This window comes from Mauremys mutica, chromosome 4 (genome assembly GCF_020497125.1).
Source record: "Mauremys mutica isolate MM-2020 ecotype Southern chromosome 4, ASM2049712v1, whole genome shotgun sequence".
NCBI lineage: Eukaryota > Metazoa > Chordata > Testudines > Geoemydidae > Mauremys > Mauremys mutica.
In genome coordinates this window covers 127,288,016-127,305,241 of record NC_059075.1, presented here as the reverse complement: position 1 = coordinate 127,305,241, position 17,226 = coordinate 127,288,016, and the positions used below count along the sequence as shown (strand labels likewise).

General features: G+C 59.4%; 1 protein-coding gene across 8 annotated transcripts in view; it reads left to right on the top strand.

The window, feature by feature from the left end:
* The window catches only part of NAV1 (neuron navigator 1), a 316,431-nt gene that overhangs the window by 272,542 nt on the left and 26,663 nt on the right, over nucleotides 1-17,226 (top strand). For all 8 annotated transcript variants that reach the window (XM_045012503.1, XM_045012500.1, XM_045012504.1 and 5 more), the window contains 7 exons: nucleotides 9,099-9,237; nucleotides 9,989-10,289; nucleotides 11,563-12,256; nucleotides 13,276-13,719; nucleotides 14,146-14,187; nucleotides 14,958-15,106; nucleotides 16,153-16,323. In XM_045012503.1, the coding sequence (XP_044868438.1) occupies nucleotides 9,099-9,237; nucleotides 9,989-10,289; nucleotides 11,563-12,256; nucleotides 13,276-13,719; nucleotides 14,146-14,187; nucleotides 14,958-15,106; nucleotides 16,153-16,323 (1,940 nt within the window). The remainder of the gene's footprint in view (nucleotides 1-9,098; nucleotides 9,238-9,988; nucleotides 10,290-11,562; nucleotides 12,257-13,275; nucleotides 13,720-14,145; nucleotides 14,188-14,957; nucleotides 15,107-16,152; nucleotides 16,324-17,226) is intronic.

The following is a 17,226-nucleotide window of genomic DNA, read 5'->3' as shown; positions in this document are numbered from 1 at the left end:
CCATAGTGTCCTTCCACCTTCAGTTTTAAAGGGGAAAAAGTCCTTCCCCCTTGTTTAGGAAAAGGAAACAGAGCAAAGGGTGTAGAATGATGGTGTCAAATAATATCAAAGGAGAGCAGAGCTTGGAACAGCCACTGCTGGGTGCAAGAATGCTAATTTTTAGAGCTGTATGGAAGAGAAAATTTTCGTTCCATGAAAATTCTGATGTTTCAACGTTGGTTTTCAGTCCAATTTGGAGAAGTGGAAATTCCCGGCCGGCTAGAAACTCTGGAATATTTCAGCTTTGGAACGCCGAACAGTTTCATTCGGGTAACACTGAGGTGTATTGTTCCGGCAAGGCAAAATGGGGGGCGGGGCTGAATAAAGTCAAAACATGATAATAGACAATGAAATAAGAGATAGTGTTTGATAAATTCTGTATGCAAACATAAGGGAATATTTTACTAGCCTAGCAAAGTCTACGTGAATTGAAATGCTGCGTTCTAGGTGATTCTCTTTGACATTTTTTCTGGTGACAGTTTCATAAAGTCCTGCAAAATGTTTTGATTTCGACAAAAGTGCATTTCTGGTGGGAAAACGTTTCCATCCAGAATGTTCGGCCTAGTTCTAGGAGCTTTGCAGGAAGCACCAGGGCCACCCCTCTGCTCTGGACTCTGCAGCACGGCTCTGGGACAAACTCTTCCCCATGCAGCCAGTGAAGCTGTGTCTAGATGGCAGCAGTCTGTCCTAGTGCAGTTACGTGAGCGTGGTTGCACTGGAGCCATTGCTCACTGCACTGGTGCACCAGACCCTAGTCTTATATTCGCATAGGGGGCTGCCCTGGGGACATAACCACCCCAAAGCATGTTTTCCTACAGCAGACAAGCTCCTGTGTCCTCATCCCTGCATGGGGACATCCACCTAGAGGGCAGGTCACTCCTACACTCATCCCGTGGGGTGGTTTTGGGGAGGTGGACCATGGCCCCTGTAGGAAGTATGTGCACGTTATCGATTCAGTCATCTGGCATGAGCCGCCAAACAGATGGCAAAATGGAGCCATTTTCAGGCCTGATTGCTGCCCTGGATTCAGGCCGGCAGCTTGTTATTCTGTATTAGGTGTACAGTATTACAGTAGTGCCTAGGAGCCCCTGTCGTGGCCCTGGACCACATTGTGCTAGGTGCTGTACAGACACAGAACCAAAAGGCAATCTGCCCTAAAGAGCTCACAGGCCCCCACAGGCCGTGACCAGCCCACAAGCCCCCTCTACACAGTAACCCTAATGGACTGAGAGGCCCTGAGAATGATGAGGTCATCACGGTGCGTTGGAGGCTGCCTCACTCATGGCACTGCTGGAGGTGAGGGGATGTGGAGGTGGGGGTGCCATCCCAAAGAGAGCAAGTCCCTGCTGCTGGATCTGGATGGTGAAGTCTCCTGGTGCAAGGCTGTGAGGAGCCAGCCTCCTTTTACTCCTGGGGCCTCGTGTTAGCCCTGGGCCAGGGGGCCGGGCCGCTTCTCATCTTCGCAGACAAGGAACAAGCTCAGTTTCGGGTTTAGTGTTTGGGTCCCTCGGCGGAAAGTGAAAGCAGCTCGGTGGGGGAAGTGGGAGCCAGGGGAAAGAGGGGGTTTGGAGGAGATGGCTGTGGGGTCCCCCCCCCCCAACACACCCGGTATAACTTTCCCATGGAGAAGTGGTTGGTTCGGTGAGTCAGTAGTTTCCGCACAGAGAGATTAGTGAGCAGCCTTCCGGATTCAGGGCTGGCTTTGGGTGAAGATTAGCTTGAGGTCATCCAAGGTCCCCTGGTGCTTTTATGTTGTGATCCCTGTAACACAGGGGCCTTCCAAGGCGAGGGATGCCACAGAAATGAGGAAACAAATCCTTGGAACATGGGTGCTGCCAGGCTGGATGGGAGCTGGAATCTGGTACCCAGTCTCCTGTCTCTGACAGCGGCCAGTACCAGCTGCTTCAGAGGCAGGAGTAAGAACCGCCCAGCAGACACAGGTGGAACAACCTGCTCCCAGGTAGGTCGTATCCCTAATAGCTAGGGGTTGGCTTAAGCCCTGCAGCAGGAGGTTTAATATCAGAGCTGTGGATCTGTCCTGACTACATGGTTACCCATCCTTCAAGAGGTGTGTGTTGTGTCTGTGGCTGGTGCTCAAACCTAATTACCTAGGTGTTTGCTCACAATCCAGGCTAATGCTCCCTTAATTGCCTTTTGCATGCAGACCTGCCTCTGTTGCAATCTAATTACTGTAAATTGGGGGTGCTGCTCTGTGCATGGCTGGCATGGATTCCGTGCTGCCTAGCTGCTCACTGCCAGAGGGAATAGCTGCCCAGGGCATCCCAGCAGGCCCACCGCGTGTGGGTGAAGATTGTATACCAGGCATGCAGTGGGGCGGGGTCACATAGGGACACGAGAGCTGAAATCTATTCTCGGTCCTGTGGCTGACTGTGGGACACTGAGCAAGACTTTTCCGTTTTTGGTGCCTCAGTTTCCCTGACTGAGATGGGAGCTTTGTAAAGTGCTTTGAGAACCTCAGGTACTGTATGGGTCGGAAGGGGTAGGCTAGTGGTTAGAGGCACTGGACTGGGACTCGGGAGCCCTGGGGTCAACTCCTGGTTCCCTTGGGCAAGTGACTTAACCTCTGTGTGCCTCAGTTTCCCCTGAGTACAATAAGGATAACTGCACTGCCTGGCCTCACAGGGGTAAATACGGTAAAGGTTGTGAGGTGCTCAGATAATGTGGTAAGGGGGGCCAGAGAAGTACCCAGATGGCTAACCCAGTGCTCAGTGTCTGGTGTGCATGAGGGGGGCTGGTTTATGGAGGGGCAGAGTCACCCCGGCTCCGATGGGCCATGGGGCAGCCGCTTGGGGTCACGTGCCTATGCATGGATTTTGGTGACTGGCTCTAAGTGACCTTAGCCGGCTGTTCCTGGGGGAGGTGCCAGCTGCCAGGATCACGGGAAGGCGTGCGCAGCCCCAGAGAACGGGCCAGGACTGCTCCTGCTGCTGGCGTCTCCAGGGCTGGCTGGGGCACGGTGGGGTATTCCCCTGCCCACCCCTGGCTGTGGGAAGGATCACAAGGACACCCCACCCCTCTCTAGCTGCTGGAGAAGTGAAACCACCTCCCCTCCTTCTGCGTGACCTGGGGAACCCCGGCTGCAGAGTCCAGCGTGCCAGAGACGCTATGAAAGCACCAGGCACCTGGGAATTACCTGGCCTCACAGCGGAGTGTCTTGAAGGGGTGCGGGGGTGATCTGTGCTAATAGCGAGTCGCTCTGTATTTGGAGAACAAAGGAATCTCGTTGCCAGCCAGCCAACCACCTGCCTAGCCCTGCAAGGCGCACAGGCCGTGGGGTAATTAGCCTCCACCATGGAGGCAGTGGTCCCTCAGCAGGAGGCTGAATGCTTGGTGTCCTTCCATTATAGAAACTAGAAATGGCCCCTTCTGGTCCACCCCCTTGGCCAATGCAGCACTGCGTCCCCAGCCCCTCTCATGGGAGCTGGCTCGTCTCTCTGTGCCCTCCTTCGGGTGCCCCTGCCCCTGGGGTCCCACCCTGTTCTCCGGGTGCAGGGTTCCAGTCCCCGCCCCCAGTCAGTGCAGCCACATGGGCTACCGTGGTGCCTGGAGTCCTCTATTTATCTAGGTTTGTCAAGGGCAGAACCAGCTTCCCCGGCTGCAGCGTCTCCATGCAGACCCACGGGGGGTGGTGTTTCTGGACCAAGGGCAAACCCAGGTCCTCAGCCAATGTTCCCTCTAATTTTTGACAGGCCATGTGCGCAAAAAATTTCTTCTGTGCAAATTGTTGTGCTTCTGTACAAATGTGCATGCGGTGTTTCGCCGTGTGCATGGGGTTTAGGATCTGTGTGCACGCACACAGCTTAGAGGGAACAGTGTCCTCAGCCCCTCTGCCCAAGCTGCCAACACGGCATGGTGGGGGTTGCAATGGAGACAGGGGTCCCCTTGTAACTTGGCTGAGAACCCACCAACTCGCGGCACACAGACCATTGTGCTGACGCGTCACGGGAAAGGCTTTACTTGATCACTGACCTAGGCTGGAACTGAGCCGGCATCTGTAGCATTCTGATGGTTAGCACCCTCCTGCCTTCAGCCTCTCTGCATTGCTGCCCAACCTCTGGGAAGCACAGACCGACTCTCCTCCCCCGACCCCCCAAGCTCCCTGTTCCCCCTCCCGTCTCTGAGGTCTAGATCCTCAAAGGTGCTTCAGCTCCTAACTCCAGCAGAGCTCTGGGCAGGAATAGCAGGAGGCTGCAGGTCAGGATGGAGCTGGGGAGCCCCAGGCTGGGATAACGGGTCGGGGTCGGCAGCATGGGACTATGTAATGTGGGTGGACATCCGCAGGAGGCCTAGACTGAGAGCGTGATGCTCCCTATGGCCTGAGCTGGCTGTGAACGGGCATCTCCGATGCGTTGTCCTGTTTGTATCCAGATGCACCCCAGTGCCGGGGGGGGGGCTGGAGCTGAGGCACAGGGGCCTCCCCCATGTCCCATCACCAATTCTTGCCCTTTCTATTGTCCCCGGCTAGACTCCTTCAACCAGCGTGCGGGGGCCTCGCTGACCTACTCAGCCACTGACCTGAAAGGAGGCCGTGCTCATCCGGGCCCGTCTGTGGCAGGGAAGCCCTGTGGGCGTACGGCTCCCCTCCCCCGTCACGGGCCGGATGGGCCTTTGGGAGAAATGGCAGCTGCCACCCCAGTCCGGAGTGGCCCTTCCTCACTCCAGCTGAGGGCTGATTGACAGCCCGGGAGATGGGCTTTTCCACACGGTCTGCTGAGCCTGCTGCCTCCTTCCCAGCTACCCTGGCAAGCAGCCCATTGCTCCGGAGGGAGTTCTGCCGGGCAGGGACCCAGCAGCCACGTTGGGACAGTCCCTTTCTGTCGGGGTACCTGTGAGCCACACACCTGCCACACCCCTGCTGCTGCCCCGGCCCAGCAGGACGGAGAGGTCTGGAGGCCCAAGCTTGCATAGCCGCCAGCTGGGAGGAGGAGGGTTGGACAGCCTGGAGGTAAGAGGATGAGGGGCCGGGGGGCATCTGTCTCCTATGACCCAGGTCCACTTGGGGCTACTCTCCCAAGAGCTCAGCTCCCCTTCGGACACCATACATCCATGTGCGCGAATCCTCTGGGCCACAGGAGCCGTGCAGAAGGCGCCTGTGCCCTGGCCCTCAAGCTTCAGCCAGCGACTTCAGTGGGGGATTTTGGGATATAGTGGGGCTGGCATGCTGGGAAGGGGGATCTCCGGCTGGGGGCGGGGAAGATAGGGGATGCACCAGCACATGTTGTGTGTGCGCGTTCCCTGTGTGGATGCATGGTGTATTTGTACGGTCCGTGTGTGTGTGCATTCCCTGGATGTGTGTGCATTCCTTGGGCAAAGTCCTGGCCTCACTGAGCTCCGTGACAAAGCCCTTTCCTCTCGCTGTGTTGGGAGGGGGGAGGGGAGGGTTTCTTGCTGATGTTAAAATTAGTAAAACTCCAGTGGGTGGAAAAGGGGTGTGTGCGAGAGACCAAAAATGCCTGCGCTCAAATCGGATGTGCAGCATGTCTAAGAGTCCTGGGCTGGGGGCTGGGACTGAGCTGGGGGAGCAAAGGCCACTAGGCTGGGAGTGGGGATGGGGAGACCAGGCGGTCAGGGGGGCTGGAACTGTGTGTGTGTGTGGGCGGGGGCTGAGAGCCATTGAACCAAACTGTAAACCCTGCATACGATGGGATCCACTTCAAGCCAGGGGCTGCGGCAGTGCCCCTACTTCCAGCACCTATGTAGGCGATGGGATGGGAGGGGTGCTGGCCCGTCCCAGTCCCGCCCCATCTCTGCAAAGCCCTCCAGCTCCCTTACAAAACAAGCCTGGAAGCAAATTCTCCAGTGGCTCCCATATCAGCTCAGCCTGGGCAGGAGGAAAGAGCTTAGCCATGGGCGGCGGGTATCATGGGCCAGAGGAGGCTGCAGCTGCTGGATGCCTAGTTGCTGGGTTTGGCGGTGAAGCTTTTACTTTATTATGCCCCGTGCAGGTTCCGGGGTGGCTGAGGAGGCACATACAGTACAGTACCACCTCGTCAGCCACCCCGGAACCTGTGTGGGTGGAGCAGACCCAGCCCGGGGGGGACTGTCCCCGGGGATCCTGCCCTTGCAGACCCCATGTGGCTAGCCCTTCCTGGGGTGAGCAGGGCTGGGGAACTCCCTGGGACTGCTGGCAGCAGGGCAGGGCTGCAGGACCGGGCCGAGGCTCTGCTGCTGCTGGATGGCAGAGCCGAGGGCAGAGGGAGCTCCCCATGCGCTATGCACACCAAGTTTCCCCCTTGGCATGTTGGGAATGCAAGCAGCGGGGTGCAGCCACTAGGGGGCGATCACTGTCAGGCTGATCGGAGGGACATGCCAGTCCCAGCTGGGGGAAAGGTCTACTCCCAGGAGGGGATGCAGGGTCGGTGACTGTGTGCATAGGGGGCTCCCAGAGGAGGGATGAGGCAACGGGGTCATTTCAGAGTGGTGGTGGGCCTGGATCGCACCTATCCCCCACTTCACCCAGTTCAGGCATGTGCCACCCCCCGCCGAGCGGGCCCTGGATTTGAATAGCCCAGAGCTGGGAGTGTTCAGACCTGGGGGTTTGGTTCAGCTTGTTACGGAGACGGGAGCCGCTTGCCAACCTTGACTCTGGATCTGGTCCCAAAGGTCCCCAGGGCCAGGCAGGAGCGAGGGGGAGAGTAGGTGATTCCAGCCAGTCTCTGAAAACTATGCATCGCATTTGTATCTGTCACGGGTCAGAGCAGCCTTGCCCTCCCTTCCGTCCTCAGCTCCTGCTCCAGCAGGGTTCTGCTCGGCTGCAGAGGGAATGTGAGATTCCATGCTGGAGAGGGAGACTCGGCCACGAACGAGTGCCGGGCTCTCTGGGAATGATTCAATCTAGTGTTCTCCCTTTGGCCGTTGGAAGGGGGACAGCATGGTCTGATAGGCTGGGTACCAGGACTCCTGGGTCCTTTTCCTAACCACTGTGTGACCATGGGCACAGATAGATGGGGTCCCTCTTGTGGCACGCCTAGCTAGCAGGGGGCTGTCTCCGGGATAATGCTTTGGGATCCTGGCAGTGGGGCTGGGTTATTGTGCGGTCCCTGCCATTTGGGTGAGGGGTGGTGCTGTGATAGGTGAGCTCAGCGCTCTGCAGACTGGGCCAGGGAGCACCTCAGACGTGCTGGAGTTGAACCGGAATCACTGCTGGAACCAGGAATCTGTCCCCTCTGTAAAGTGAATCCCCTCCAACCATGCCCGGTCCTGGGGTCTTCAGACCTAGACCCGTTGAGCAGAGGGAGGTGGGGCTGAATTGGAGTTCACCACACCGAGGTGCTGGGGCAGGGGGCTGGAATCTGTTTGAAATGTAAAAACTGCCCTAGAAATCCCAATGGCATCCATGTTGTATCCTTCCCCTGGGGCGGTGGTTAAAGACAAACCTGCACTGGGCGACCTGCTTCAAGGTGCAGTGTCTCTTAGCTACCTGCTGTCAGTGGAGTGACTCCAGATCTACTAAACTATTTGGATCAGTGGCTGCTAGAAGTGAGCTCAGGCCCCACAATGGGGAGTGGTTTGCCACATTTGGGCCCTGCAGGGCTTGGGAATGCGGGGTTTGCTTCCAGCCCATCTTCAGTCCCTGACAAAGATAAAAGAGTCACGTCTCCCTCGGCCAGGGGAGTGGTCAGTGCAGTATGGGGTTAGTTAGGTCAAAGAGTCACTAGGATCCGTATTAACCCTTGGACTGCTGGAGAAGTGGCTGCTATCCTCTGCTCTGGGCTGTGTTACTGTGTCTAGGGCCCCGGAGCACTGATCCAAGTGGGATCATCGGTGCTTGTACAATCTGGCAATCTGGGCTCAACAGGGACCCAGTCTCTGCCCTGACAGTCCTCCAGGACACTCAGGCTCTGGAAGATCATAGGAACACCAAGCACAAGCAAACTGATCACTAGCACTACCCCTAAACACACGCATCCTGGGGCTTTTTTCACTGGCTGCCGCCTGAATAGCTATGTGAAGTGTGCTTCTTAGTGGCTGAATGAACAGCTGTCTACCTCCTGCCCTGTCCATGCTGGGGGACCCTGCTGGCGCCCTCTAATGGGTCAGCAAGGGGACTGAGGAGCCCCACCGCCCGTTCTCGCACTGAAGACTGTGAACGTCTCGCCAGTGACTTGAACGGGGACAGGATCAGGCCTCTAGTGAGCACACCAGAGCTCACGGCTAGTTCCCATGGTGGGGCTGGCCCTGTGGCTAGGAGGGATTGGCACGGTGCCCTCCCTCTGGGAAGGCTAGCCAGTGGTTTGGACCGCGATACGGGATCATGTTTGAATAGGATCAAACCGTGTTCGGCTGATAGGCAGCCTTGGGTAGTTCGGCTCCTTCTGCATGGGACTGATCAGACGTGACTAGCATGGCCCCCTGCTGTGTCACCGCCACTGGACCGAGCCCCAGGTCTTTGTGTCCCATGATCTCACAGATGATTTTAAAAACTGGGCTTAAGCATGCTTCAAACTGGGCTGGAGCCAGTCTAGTCGTGCTACCCACCCAGTCCCTGTGGACGCTCCAGCTGGGTTTTAAGCATGTCACAATAGCGGAGATGAAGCCTTTGGAGGAACATCCCACCCCGTCCTGTTCTTCCCAAAATCCCGGCCCACAGCCTGTACGGGAAAGAGCAGCTCTCCAGCCCCCCACAGCTGTATGCCATGCGGGAGGATGTGTTATTGGCTGTTCTTCCTAAGGCTGGCCGCGTAACACTTCCTCGCCCGCCCGGGGAATCAGCTGGCCAGGCTGCTTCCAGTGAATTCGTTTGCTCTTCTCAGAGCTTCTTCCCCGCTCCTTGGTACGAGGGATGGGTCCGAGCTGCAGAATCCGGATCCCAGTTGTGAGCACCCCCAGGTTCAGGGCTGTCTGGATTGGGGTTCCCATGGAGGCTGTGGCGGGTGGTGCTGGCACAGAAAACCCTTTGGATGGCAGGGGGGGATGGCTGTTTTTTCTCTGGGAGCCCTGGGGGTAGGAGCTGCAGCCTTGTTCTCCTCCTGTAACACACAGCACTTGCAGCTGCACTCAGTTGGGGTAACTCTCTCTCTCTCTCTGTCCTGCTCCAGCTGGGATGAGAGCAGCTCCATCAGCAGCGGCCTCAGCGATGCCTCTGACAACCTCAGCTCAGAAGAGTTCAACGCCAGCTCCTCCCTCAACTCCCTCCCGTCCAGCCCCACGGCTTCCCGGCGGAACTCGGCCATAGCGGTACGTGCTGGCCACCCCGCGGAGCTCAGGACGGGTCCGCCCCCTTTGTGCCCATTTAGCACTGGCGAAAGGGGCGGGGCAGGCAGACCTGGAGAGGGGTGGCCCATGTCCCAGTGAGAGCACCAGTGGGAGGGGGATGCGCCGGTGACATGGGCATCTGGTGGCTAAGCCCGCGACCCACCATCTCCCCACACATGGGGCAGCGGCGGGCAAGGACTTTGTCTCTGCCGATTAGGGCCAGCCCAGCTGACGCCAGTTAGCATAGCTCCATTGACTTCAGCCGGGCTGCCCCGACCTGCCCGCAGAGGGGCTGGCCCCAGAGCTTGCTCTGGGTTATAGAGGAGTCTAGGCCATCAGAGTGGGGGACTGTCCCATTTCCCCAGCAGTAACGCTGCATCTAAAGAGCTAGTCTCCAGCCCTGGTACAGGAGCAGAATGAGCCTTTGTGGCAATGGCACTGGGACGAGTCAGGATCCTGGGGTCTCTTCCTGGCTCCAGCACTGACCCTGCATGGCCTCGGGCACACTGCAGAGAGGGAAACTGAGGCACTGGATGGGGCAGCGACGCGCAGCGGGTTAGTAGTGGAGCTGGGAAGAGAACCAGGACCCCAGCCCCTTGCACTGTCCTCAAGGGTGATCTAGAGGGGAAGGCCCCTGCGTTCTCCTCCCCAAGTGGCGGCGTCTCCCGGGCGGGCAGCGAGTGGGGTTGGCGGAGCGCGGCCCCCCTCACCTCTCTGTCCCCACCCCGCGCAGCTGCGCACGGACTCGGAGAAGCGCTCGCTGGCCGAGAGTGGGCTGAGCTGGTACAGCGAGGCGGAGGAGAAGGGCCCAAAGAAGCTGGATTACGACAGCGGCAGCCTCAAGATGGAGCACGGCGCCTCCAAGTGGCGGCGGGAGCGGGCCGAGAGCTGCGACGAGGCCCCTGCCAAGGGCGGGGAGCTGAAGAAGCCCGTCAGCCTGGGCCCGACGGGGTCCCTGAAGAAGGGCAAGACGCCCCCGGTGGCAGTGACCTCGCCCATCACCCACACGGCCCAGAGCACCCTCAAAGTGGCAGGTGAGACTGCAGCAGGGGGGAGGGCGTTGGGTGCTCCCGCCCTCCCACGCCTTCACAGGGTTCGGCCAAAACGGGTGCAACCCCTCCAGCCTCAGGAGTATGATGTGCCGAGGACGGGCCTGGTCTGTGGAGTCAGGGCTCCCCCTCGTGGCTGGCACAGGGATCATGCCAGCCAGCTGCTCCCTTAGCTCCCGGGCAGGGGTTCGATCCCCATGGCTGGCTGAAGCGGCTGCGTGCTCAGGATTCAGCCTGGGGATCAGCTGGGAACCTTCCAAGGAAGGCTATGAGAGGGGAGTGCTGCGCCCTCCTGGAGAACACGCTAGGGGGGATGGGGGAGAGCATGTGGCGGGTATAATCCAATGAGGGCTTGCCCAGGCAACTGGGCGATGTGGGCAGCTGGTGACCTCAGGCTCATGCTGCACCCCACTGGCGCCATACCTGAGAGTCACTGCAGCACGAATGCAGAGCCCCTACATCACTCTGATTCCCCAGGGGTGAGAGGTGTCACATCACGTCCTGCTGTGACAGCAGCCATCAGAGAGCCTGTCAGTCCCATCATCCCAGGGGCCTGTACTGGACTGTTCCCCGCAGTGTATTCCCCGTCCCCTAGGCTCGGCCTGTCCCAGGGTTGCCAGCTGTGCCTCCAGTTGGCAAGAACCACAGAACGGAGCAGTGCACATGCCAGGTCTTGTGCAAAAGTTGAGTGTAAATCTTTGACGTGACATGGTGGTCGTGACCCCTACCGGGCAGCACCCTTCCACTGTGGGGGATCTGGTGCCCTTCAGGTTTGGTTTGGTTCAGCCTTGAAATGAGGCTGTTTTTTGCCTGGAAACTGTGCCCAGAATTCCGTGTTGAACAGCATGGTCCCCTGCTCCAGTGCCACCTAGTGGAGAGGGCACTGGACTGAGACTCAGGAGAGCTGGGTTCTATTCCCTACTGTGTTGCTGGGTGAGTCACTTCCCCCTCTGTGCCTCAGTTTCCCCATCTAACCAATAGGGATGATGATCCTGGCCTCCTTGGTAAAGCACTTTGGCAACTATGGCTGAGAAGTGCTACGTAAGAACCAGGGCTTGTTAAATTACTCTCATCACACCTGCTCCTTGGGAACTGGCTTTTTCAAGGTAGGTAAAAGTAAGGCTGTTTGCAGAACAGAAGCTCCCTGGATGGGGTGAAGTTCGTTGTGCCAGGGGAGTCCAATCCCCGAAGGGCCAGGGGGCTGGGGTATGCTCCTCTATTGCTTGTGACCTTCTCCATCTCGCTCCGCTCCCCCCAGGCAAACCTGAAGCTAAGGCCACTGACAAGAGCAAGCTGTCTGTGAAGAACGCGGGCCTGCAGCGGTCTTCCTCCGATGCGGGCCGGGATCGGATCGGGGATGCCAAGAAGCCTCCGTCGGGGCTCACCCGGCCCTCTACCTCCGGCTCCTTCGGCTACAAGAAGCCACCTCCCGCCACCGGCACGGCTACGGTGATGCAAGCGGGCGGCTCGGCCACGCTCGGCAAGATCCAGAAGAGCTCCGGCATCCCTGTCAAGCCTGTCAACGGGAGGAAAACCAGCTTGGATGTCTCCAACGCCGGGGAGCCTGGCTTTCTAGCCCCCGGGGCTCGCTCTAACATCCAGTACCGGAGCCTGCCGCGGCCGGCCAAATCCAGCTCCATGAGCGTGACAGGCGGGCGTGGCGGGAACCGGCCTGTGAGCAGCAGCATCGACCCCAGCCTCCTAAGCACCAAGCAAGGGGGCATCTCGGTGTCACGGCTCAAGGAGCCCTCCAAGATTGGCACAAGCCGGAGCACGCCGGCCCCGGTGAACCAGACGGACCGCGAAAAGGAGAAAGCCAAAGCCAAGGCTGTGGCCCTGGACTCCGAGTGCATCTCGCTGAAGAGCATTGGCTCCCCCGAAAGCACCCCCAAGGCCCAAGCCAGCCACCCACCTGCTGCCAAAGTGGCCGAGCTGCCCCCAACGCCGCTCAGGTAGGAGCCAGGGAAGCCTCCCAGCACCAGCCCCACTGCCACAGGCAGCAGCCCCCCAGCCTAAGCCATGGCTCCTCCCCTGGGCTTGCCATGAGGGCTGGCCAGACATTTTCCATCCAAACTGGCTTTGGATGGAAAATTGGGTTTTCGACTAAGAAATCAAACACCCCAAACCCCAATTTTTTCAATATTTGCCACAGTCTCTCTTGGAAGTTGTAGTTCAGTTACCTCCTGTCCCCATTTTTCCATATGGGCTTGGCTCCTCAGCTGGACTCCATCTCCCATGATGCATCACAGCTAGTGTCTCTTAGGATGCACGTCTTCCCTCTCCCAAGAGCTGAGACTGGGATGCATCATGGGATATGTAGTCCAACTAGGAAGTCGGGCAGATCAAGGCGAATGGGACTATGAGGCAGTCGAACTACAGCTCCCATGAAGCATTGTGATGGTCTTTCCAAGTGAAATATTCTTGGTTTTCAGCTAAGAGTTGTCAGTGTTCAAAACAGTTGCTGAAAAAAACAGTTGCTGGAGGGGGCAGGGAGGACTTTCTTACCAGGTCAACACAACCACCCTCCTCTTCCCCTATGGGTACATGAGAGAGGGGCCTGACAGGGTCAGACCCCTGGTCTTGGCCAGCTGGCACTGATTCCGTAGTGACTGGGGTAATTTGCTTTTTTTGTTGATACCAGCTGCCTGTTCCTAACCAGCAACCCTACAGTAACACACCAGCACATGCAGCTTGTGCCAGTGAGCAGCACTGCACTAACACACTGAAGGGGGAGCCCAGCCAACGGGAGCAAACCCCTGGGTGCGTATGGTATAAAGAAGGGAGTTCGCTGTGGCTAAGGAAGCCGCTCCCAAGGGGGTTCTTCCAAACTCTGGTTGGGAACCCCAGAGCAACGGTCTCTATATAGAAAATCCCCAAGGCGCTGCCTTCTCCTGCCATGGAGGGAAGCGTATTATCCAGAAGGGCATGTGTGACTGTTAAGCCTCCCCAACCCGGTTCTGTGTTCCCACAGGGCGCCCGCCAAGAGCCACGTGAAGCCCCCTTCCCTGGCCAACTTGGACAAGGTCAACTCCAACAGTCTGGACCTGCCCTCCTCCAGCGACCTACCCCAGCCCCACGCCAGCAAGCGGCAGGACCTGCACCCGGCAGCCGGGCACCTCACGCCCTGCTTCGCCCCCAGCCCGGCCCCCATCCTCAACATCAACTCGGCCAGCTTCTCCCAGGGCCTGGAGCTCATGAGCGGCTTCAGCGTCCCCAAGGAGGGCAGGATGTACCCCAAGCTCTCGGGCCTGCACCGCAGCATGGAGTCCCTGCAGATGCCAATCAGCCTGCCCAGTGCCTTTTCCGGGGGCAGCGCCACCACTCCTGCACCTGCTGCCACCCCTCCCGTTAGCACAGAGGAGGAGACCAGCGAGCAGGGCTGGACTGGCAGCCCCAGAGCTGCACATCTGGACAGGTGCCACCAGAGGAGGGGGAGGGTGGGCAGAAGCAGGGCCACCTCCCAGATGTGCTGGAGCTCAGCTATCGGAGTTAGGGGGCTTCCAGAGCCTCCCTGCTATGCTATGGGGGGCACAGAACCCCAACCCCCACCACGCTCCCATGGGGAGGGCTGCCTGACCTCTTGGGGCACCTGGCAGCCCTAGGGGTGGACAGCTTTGTGAGGCACAAGCCTCGGGCTGGAATCCCCGCTGTGCCCTGGAAACACCAGCTCCGGTCCCACCCACCCCTTCTATACCCGCTCCCAGTGAAGCCATCAGACTGGACCCACCACCAAGCTGGCACAGCCCCCGGCTGGGCATTGCCCCTAGCCTGCCCCTGGCGAGTGCCCTCCCTCTCCCAGCCCACGGAGCCACCCATGACTCATGTTTCTCTTCCTCCCCAGCACCAACCGCGACCGGAACACGCTGCCCAAGAAGGGGCTGAGGTAAAACCTCAATGCCTGTGTGGCCCCTCACGGTCACTCAGGGACCTCTCAGCTGCAGGGAGTGGGGTACTAGCCCTCTGTTAGTGCTGGGACCTGAGGCTCCGAGAGGCTAAGAGACTTGCCCAAGGTCACTGTGGCAGAGCAAGGAACTCACCCCCCGTTTTCTAGGCTAGTGCTCTAACTACTGGGCCATCCTCCCTACCCCTCGCCCTCTTGCCCCAAGAGCGTGGCTCTGCTGCCCAGGGCATCGCAGGTTACTCAGAGCAAGGGCAGAATATCGTCCCCGGAGCAGCGGGAGACCAGCCTGTATCGATGCCAGAGATCCCGCTGTCGTGTCGAGCCCATGCCCCCTAGCCTGGCTTCCCAGTGCTGCGGCTGGCGTCTTGGCCTCCCCTGTGCTGTCCTGGGCAGCGGGAAATGCCTCAGGGCTGAGGGGGACATCTTGGCAAGAGACGGGTTTGCTACACCAGAGCTGAGCCCAGCCCTCCACCTCCTTGGTGCGCCCGATGCTCCGGAGACAGGCCAAGCCTTCCCCCTCGCCATTGGCTTTGTCAGATCCTTGCAGAGGAAGAGGCAGACCGAGCCCCTAGAACTGCCCCCACAGCGTCCCAGTGGGCGCAAGGATCTGCCATGTGGCTTTACTCTGAGCTCTTTGGCGACAGTCGTGGCCATTCCAAAGCCCTTTGGCCACTCGATCCTGGCTGGGGAAAATGGACTAGTGGGGACCCCCGGCAGCGTCGCCTTGCTGATCTCTCCCTTGGTCCTGGCAGGTACCAGCTCCAGTCCCAAGAGGAGACCAAGGAGAGGCGCCACTCCCACACGATTGGTGGGCTCCCGGAATCGGACGACCCATCAGAGCTGCCCTCGCCTCCGGCCCTCTCCGTGTCCTTGGCCGGGAAAAGCCCACTCACGAATATCGGTCAGTTTCCCATGGCCGGGTCACGGCCAAATCCCCGGCGGGTGTAAACCAGCGCAGCACCATTGAAAGCAGCATCCCGGGAGCTCTGCCGGTTTACGCCAGCTGAGGAGCTGGCCCCGGGTGTCTGTGCAGCACCCGAGGATCACAGCAAGGCCCGTGTGCTCCAGAGGTTGGAGCTGGCTTGTTGGTGGGGCCAGAGGGCCTTGCCCATAGAAACCAGAGGCAGAGAAGCCCCATGAAGTGCCTAACCCACTCCTGGGCCCTCTGCCCAGCCTCTGGTGCCTGCCCTGTGCTTCCTCTCTGGGCAGCCTCCTCACAAAGGGCCATGCTCTGACATAGCCCAGCTGCGGGTCGGGGGCTCCCAGTGAAAGCGCCCCCAATGAAAGTGAGTGGGAGGCAAACTGTCGGTAGGAGAGTCCCTCACGGGTGTGGGGCCCACTTCTCTCGCTTGTGCCAGAGGAACTGGCTTCAGTGGAATTTTCCTGATTTACACCAGCGTGAAGGTTCAGGCCCAGTGAGGTTATTCCTGGTTGAAACCGGAGTGAGCGAGTGGGGAATTGGGCCCAGTGTTACTCCTGTTTTACACCGGAGTGACTGCGGGGAGGGATCGAGGCCCAGTGGGGTTACTCCTAGTTGAAACCAGAGTGAGTGAGCGGGAGATCGGGCCCAGTGTTACTCCTGTTTTACACCGGAGTGACTGCGGGGAGGGATCGAGGCCAAGTGGGGTTACTCCTGATGGACACTGGCTTTGGGCATGAACTCGCTGTTCCCAGGATTCACCACCAGGGAGAGCGCGTGGGCCAGCCCCAAGCAGGTATCCCTCACCTAGCTGTACTGGCTTCGCTTGAGTCTCCCTGTCCTGCCCAAGCTGAGACTCTGGTCCCGAGCGTGACCGTGTGTGGCGTCCTCCCCGACCCTTCCGCGTCCCTGGCTCCTCAGGGCTCTGGCCCCTCCCCACTCCACGCTCCCTGCTGCTCTGCTCCCCTGGGCCAGGCGCGTTTCTGACCCTGCCTTTTCTCTTCTCCCTCCCCTGCCTTTCCGTGCAGTGAGTCCCACCTCTGCAACCACTCCGCGGATCACCCGTTCCAACAGCATCCCCACCCACGACTCCGCCTTCGAGCTCTACAGCACCTCCCAGATGGGCAGCACCCTCTCCCTGGCAGACAGACCCAAGGGCATGATCCGCTCGGGCTCCTTCCGGGACCCCGCAGACGACGGTGAGACACTCGTGCTCTGGCTGGAGCGACGGGCTCTTCCTCCCCGTTACCCGGGGGTAGCATGGCTCCGTGGTCCCCTGCCCACCCCTCCATGCCTCGGGCATCCCTTTTGGTACCCATAGGTGGCAGCGGCGGCGCTCGCGATCTCGAGCACCGAAGCATTTCATGCTACTGTGGGGGAGACAAGAAAGGGTTAATCCTGCTGGCCAGCGAGTGGGGAATCCTGTCAGTCTCAAGGCAGCAGGATGGGTCAAACCAGCCTCCCCCACTGAGTGTGAGAACAGTGGCTGTGCCCATTGGCTCTGTCTGCTCCCTGCCCCAGAGTGCAGGCTCCATGGCTCCTCTGGGGGAAGGAACTTGCACAGGCCTATTGGGAGAGAGGGGGGTTGAGCTCAGAGATGCCCCTGGAGGTGTCAGGAGCTGCTCGTGCAAAGCTGGGCTGGGAACCTGGCTCTGGGCCCGCAAGTCCCTAGGCGTAGATGAGCAGATGGACACGGGGGCTCCAGGTACCCACCTGGAACGTTGTGATGGGTTTGGCGGCCGAATGGGTGCTGGGAATGGGTTGGTTCTAGGGCCAGAAAGGGAGGATTTGGGCAGCTGGAGATGTAGATCCTCATGGGCTCAGCCTGGAGGGAGACGGAGCCACCATGGGCAAAGCGCAGGGCTGGGAGTCAGACTGTTACTGGCTGTGCCTCGCCATCTTACCTGGGGCAAGGCCCCGCATTCCCCCACCCTGGTGCCTCAGTTTCCCCAGCTGTATAACGAGGATGGTGATGCTGACCCGGCTCTTCCCAGGGATGAGGAGGGGCTGGGGGTGATCAGGCTCTGCTCAGTGGTGTCCCTACAGCATTGTGAGCTCCTTGGCCGGGTGGTGCCCCATGGCAGGGGTGATTTGCCAGGGCA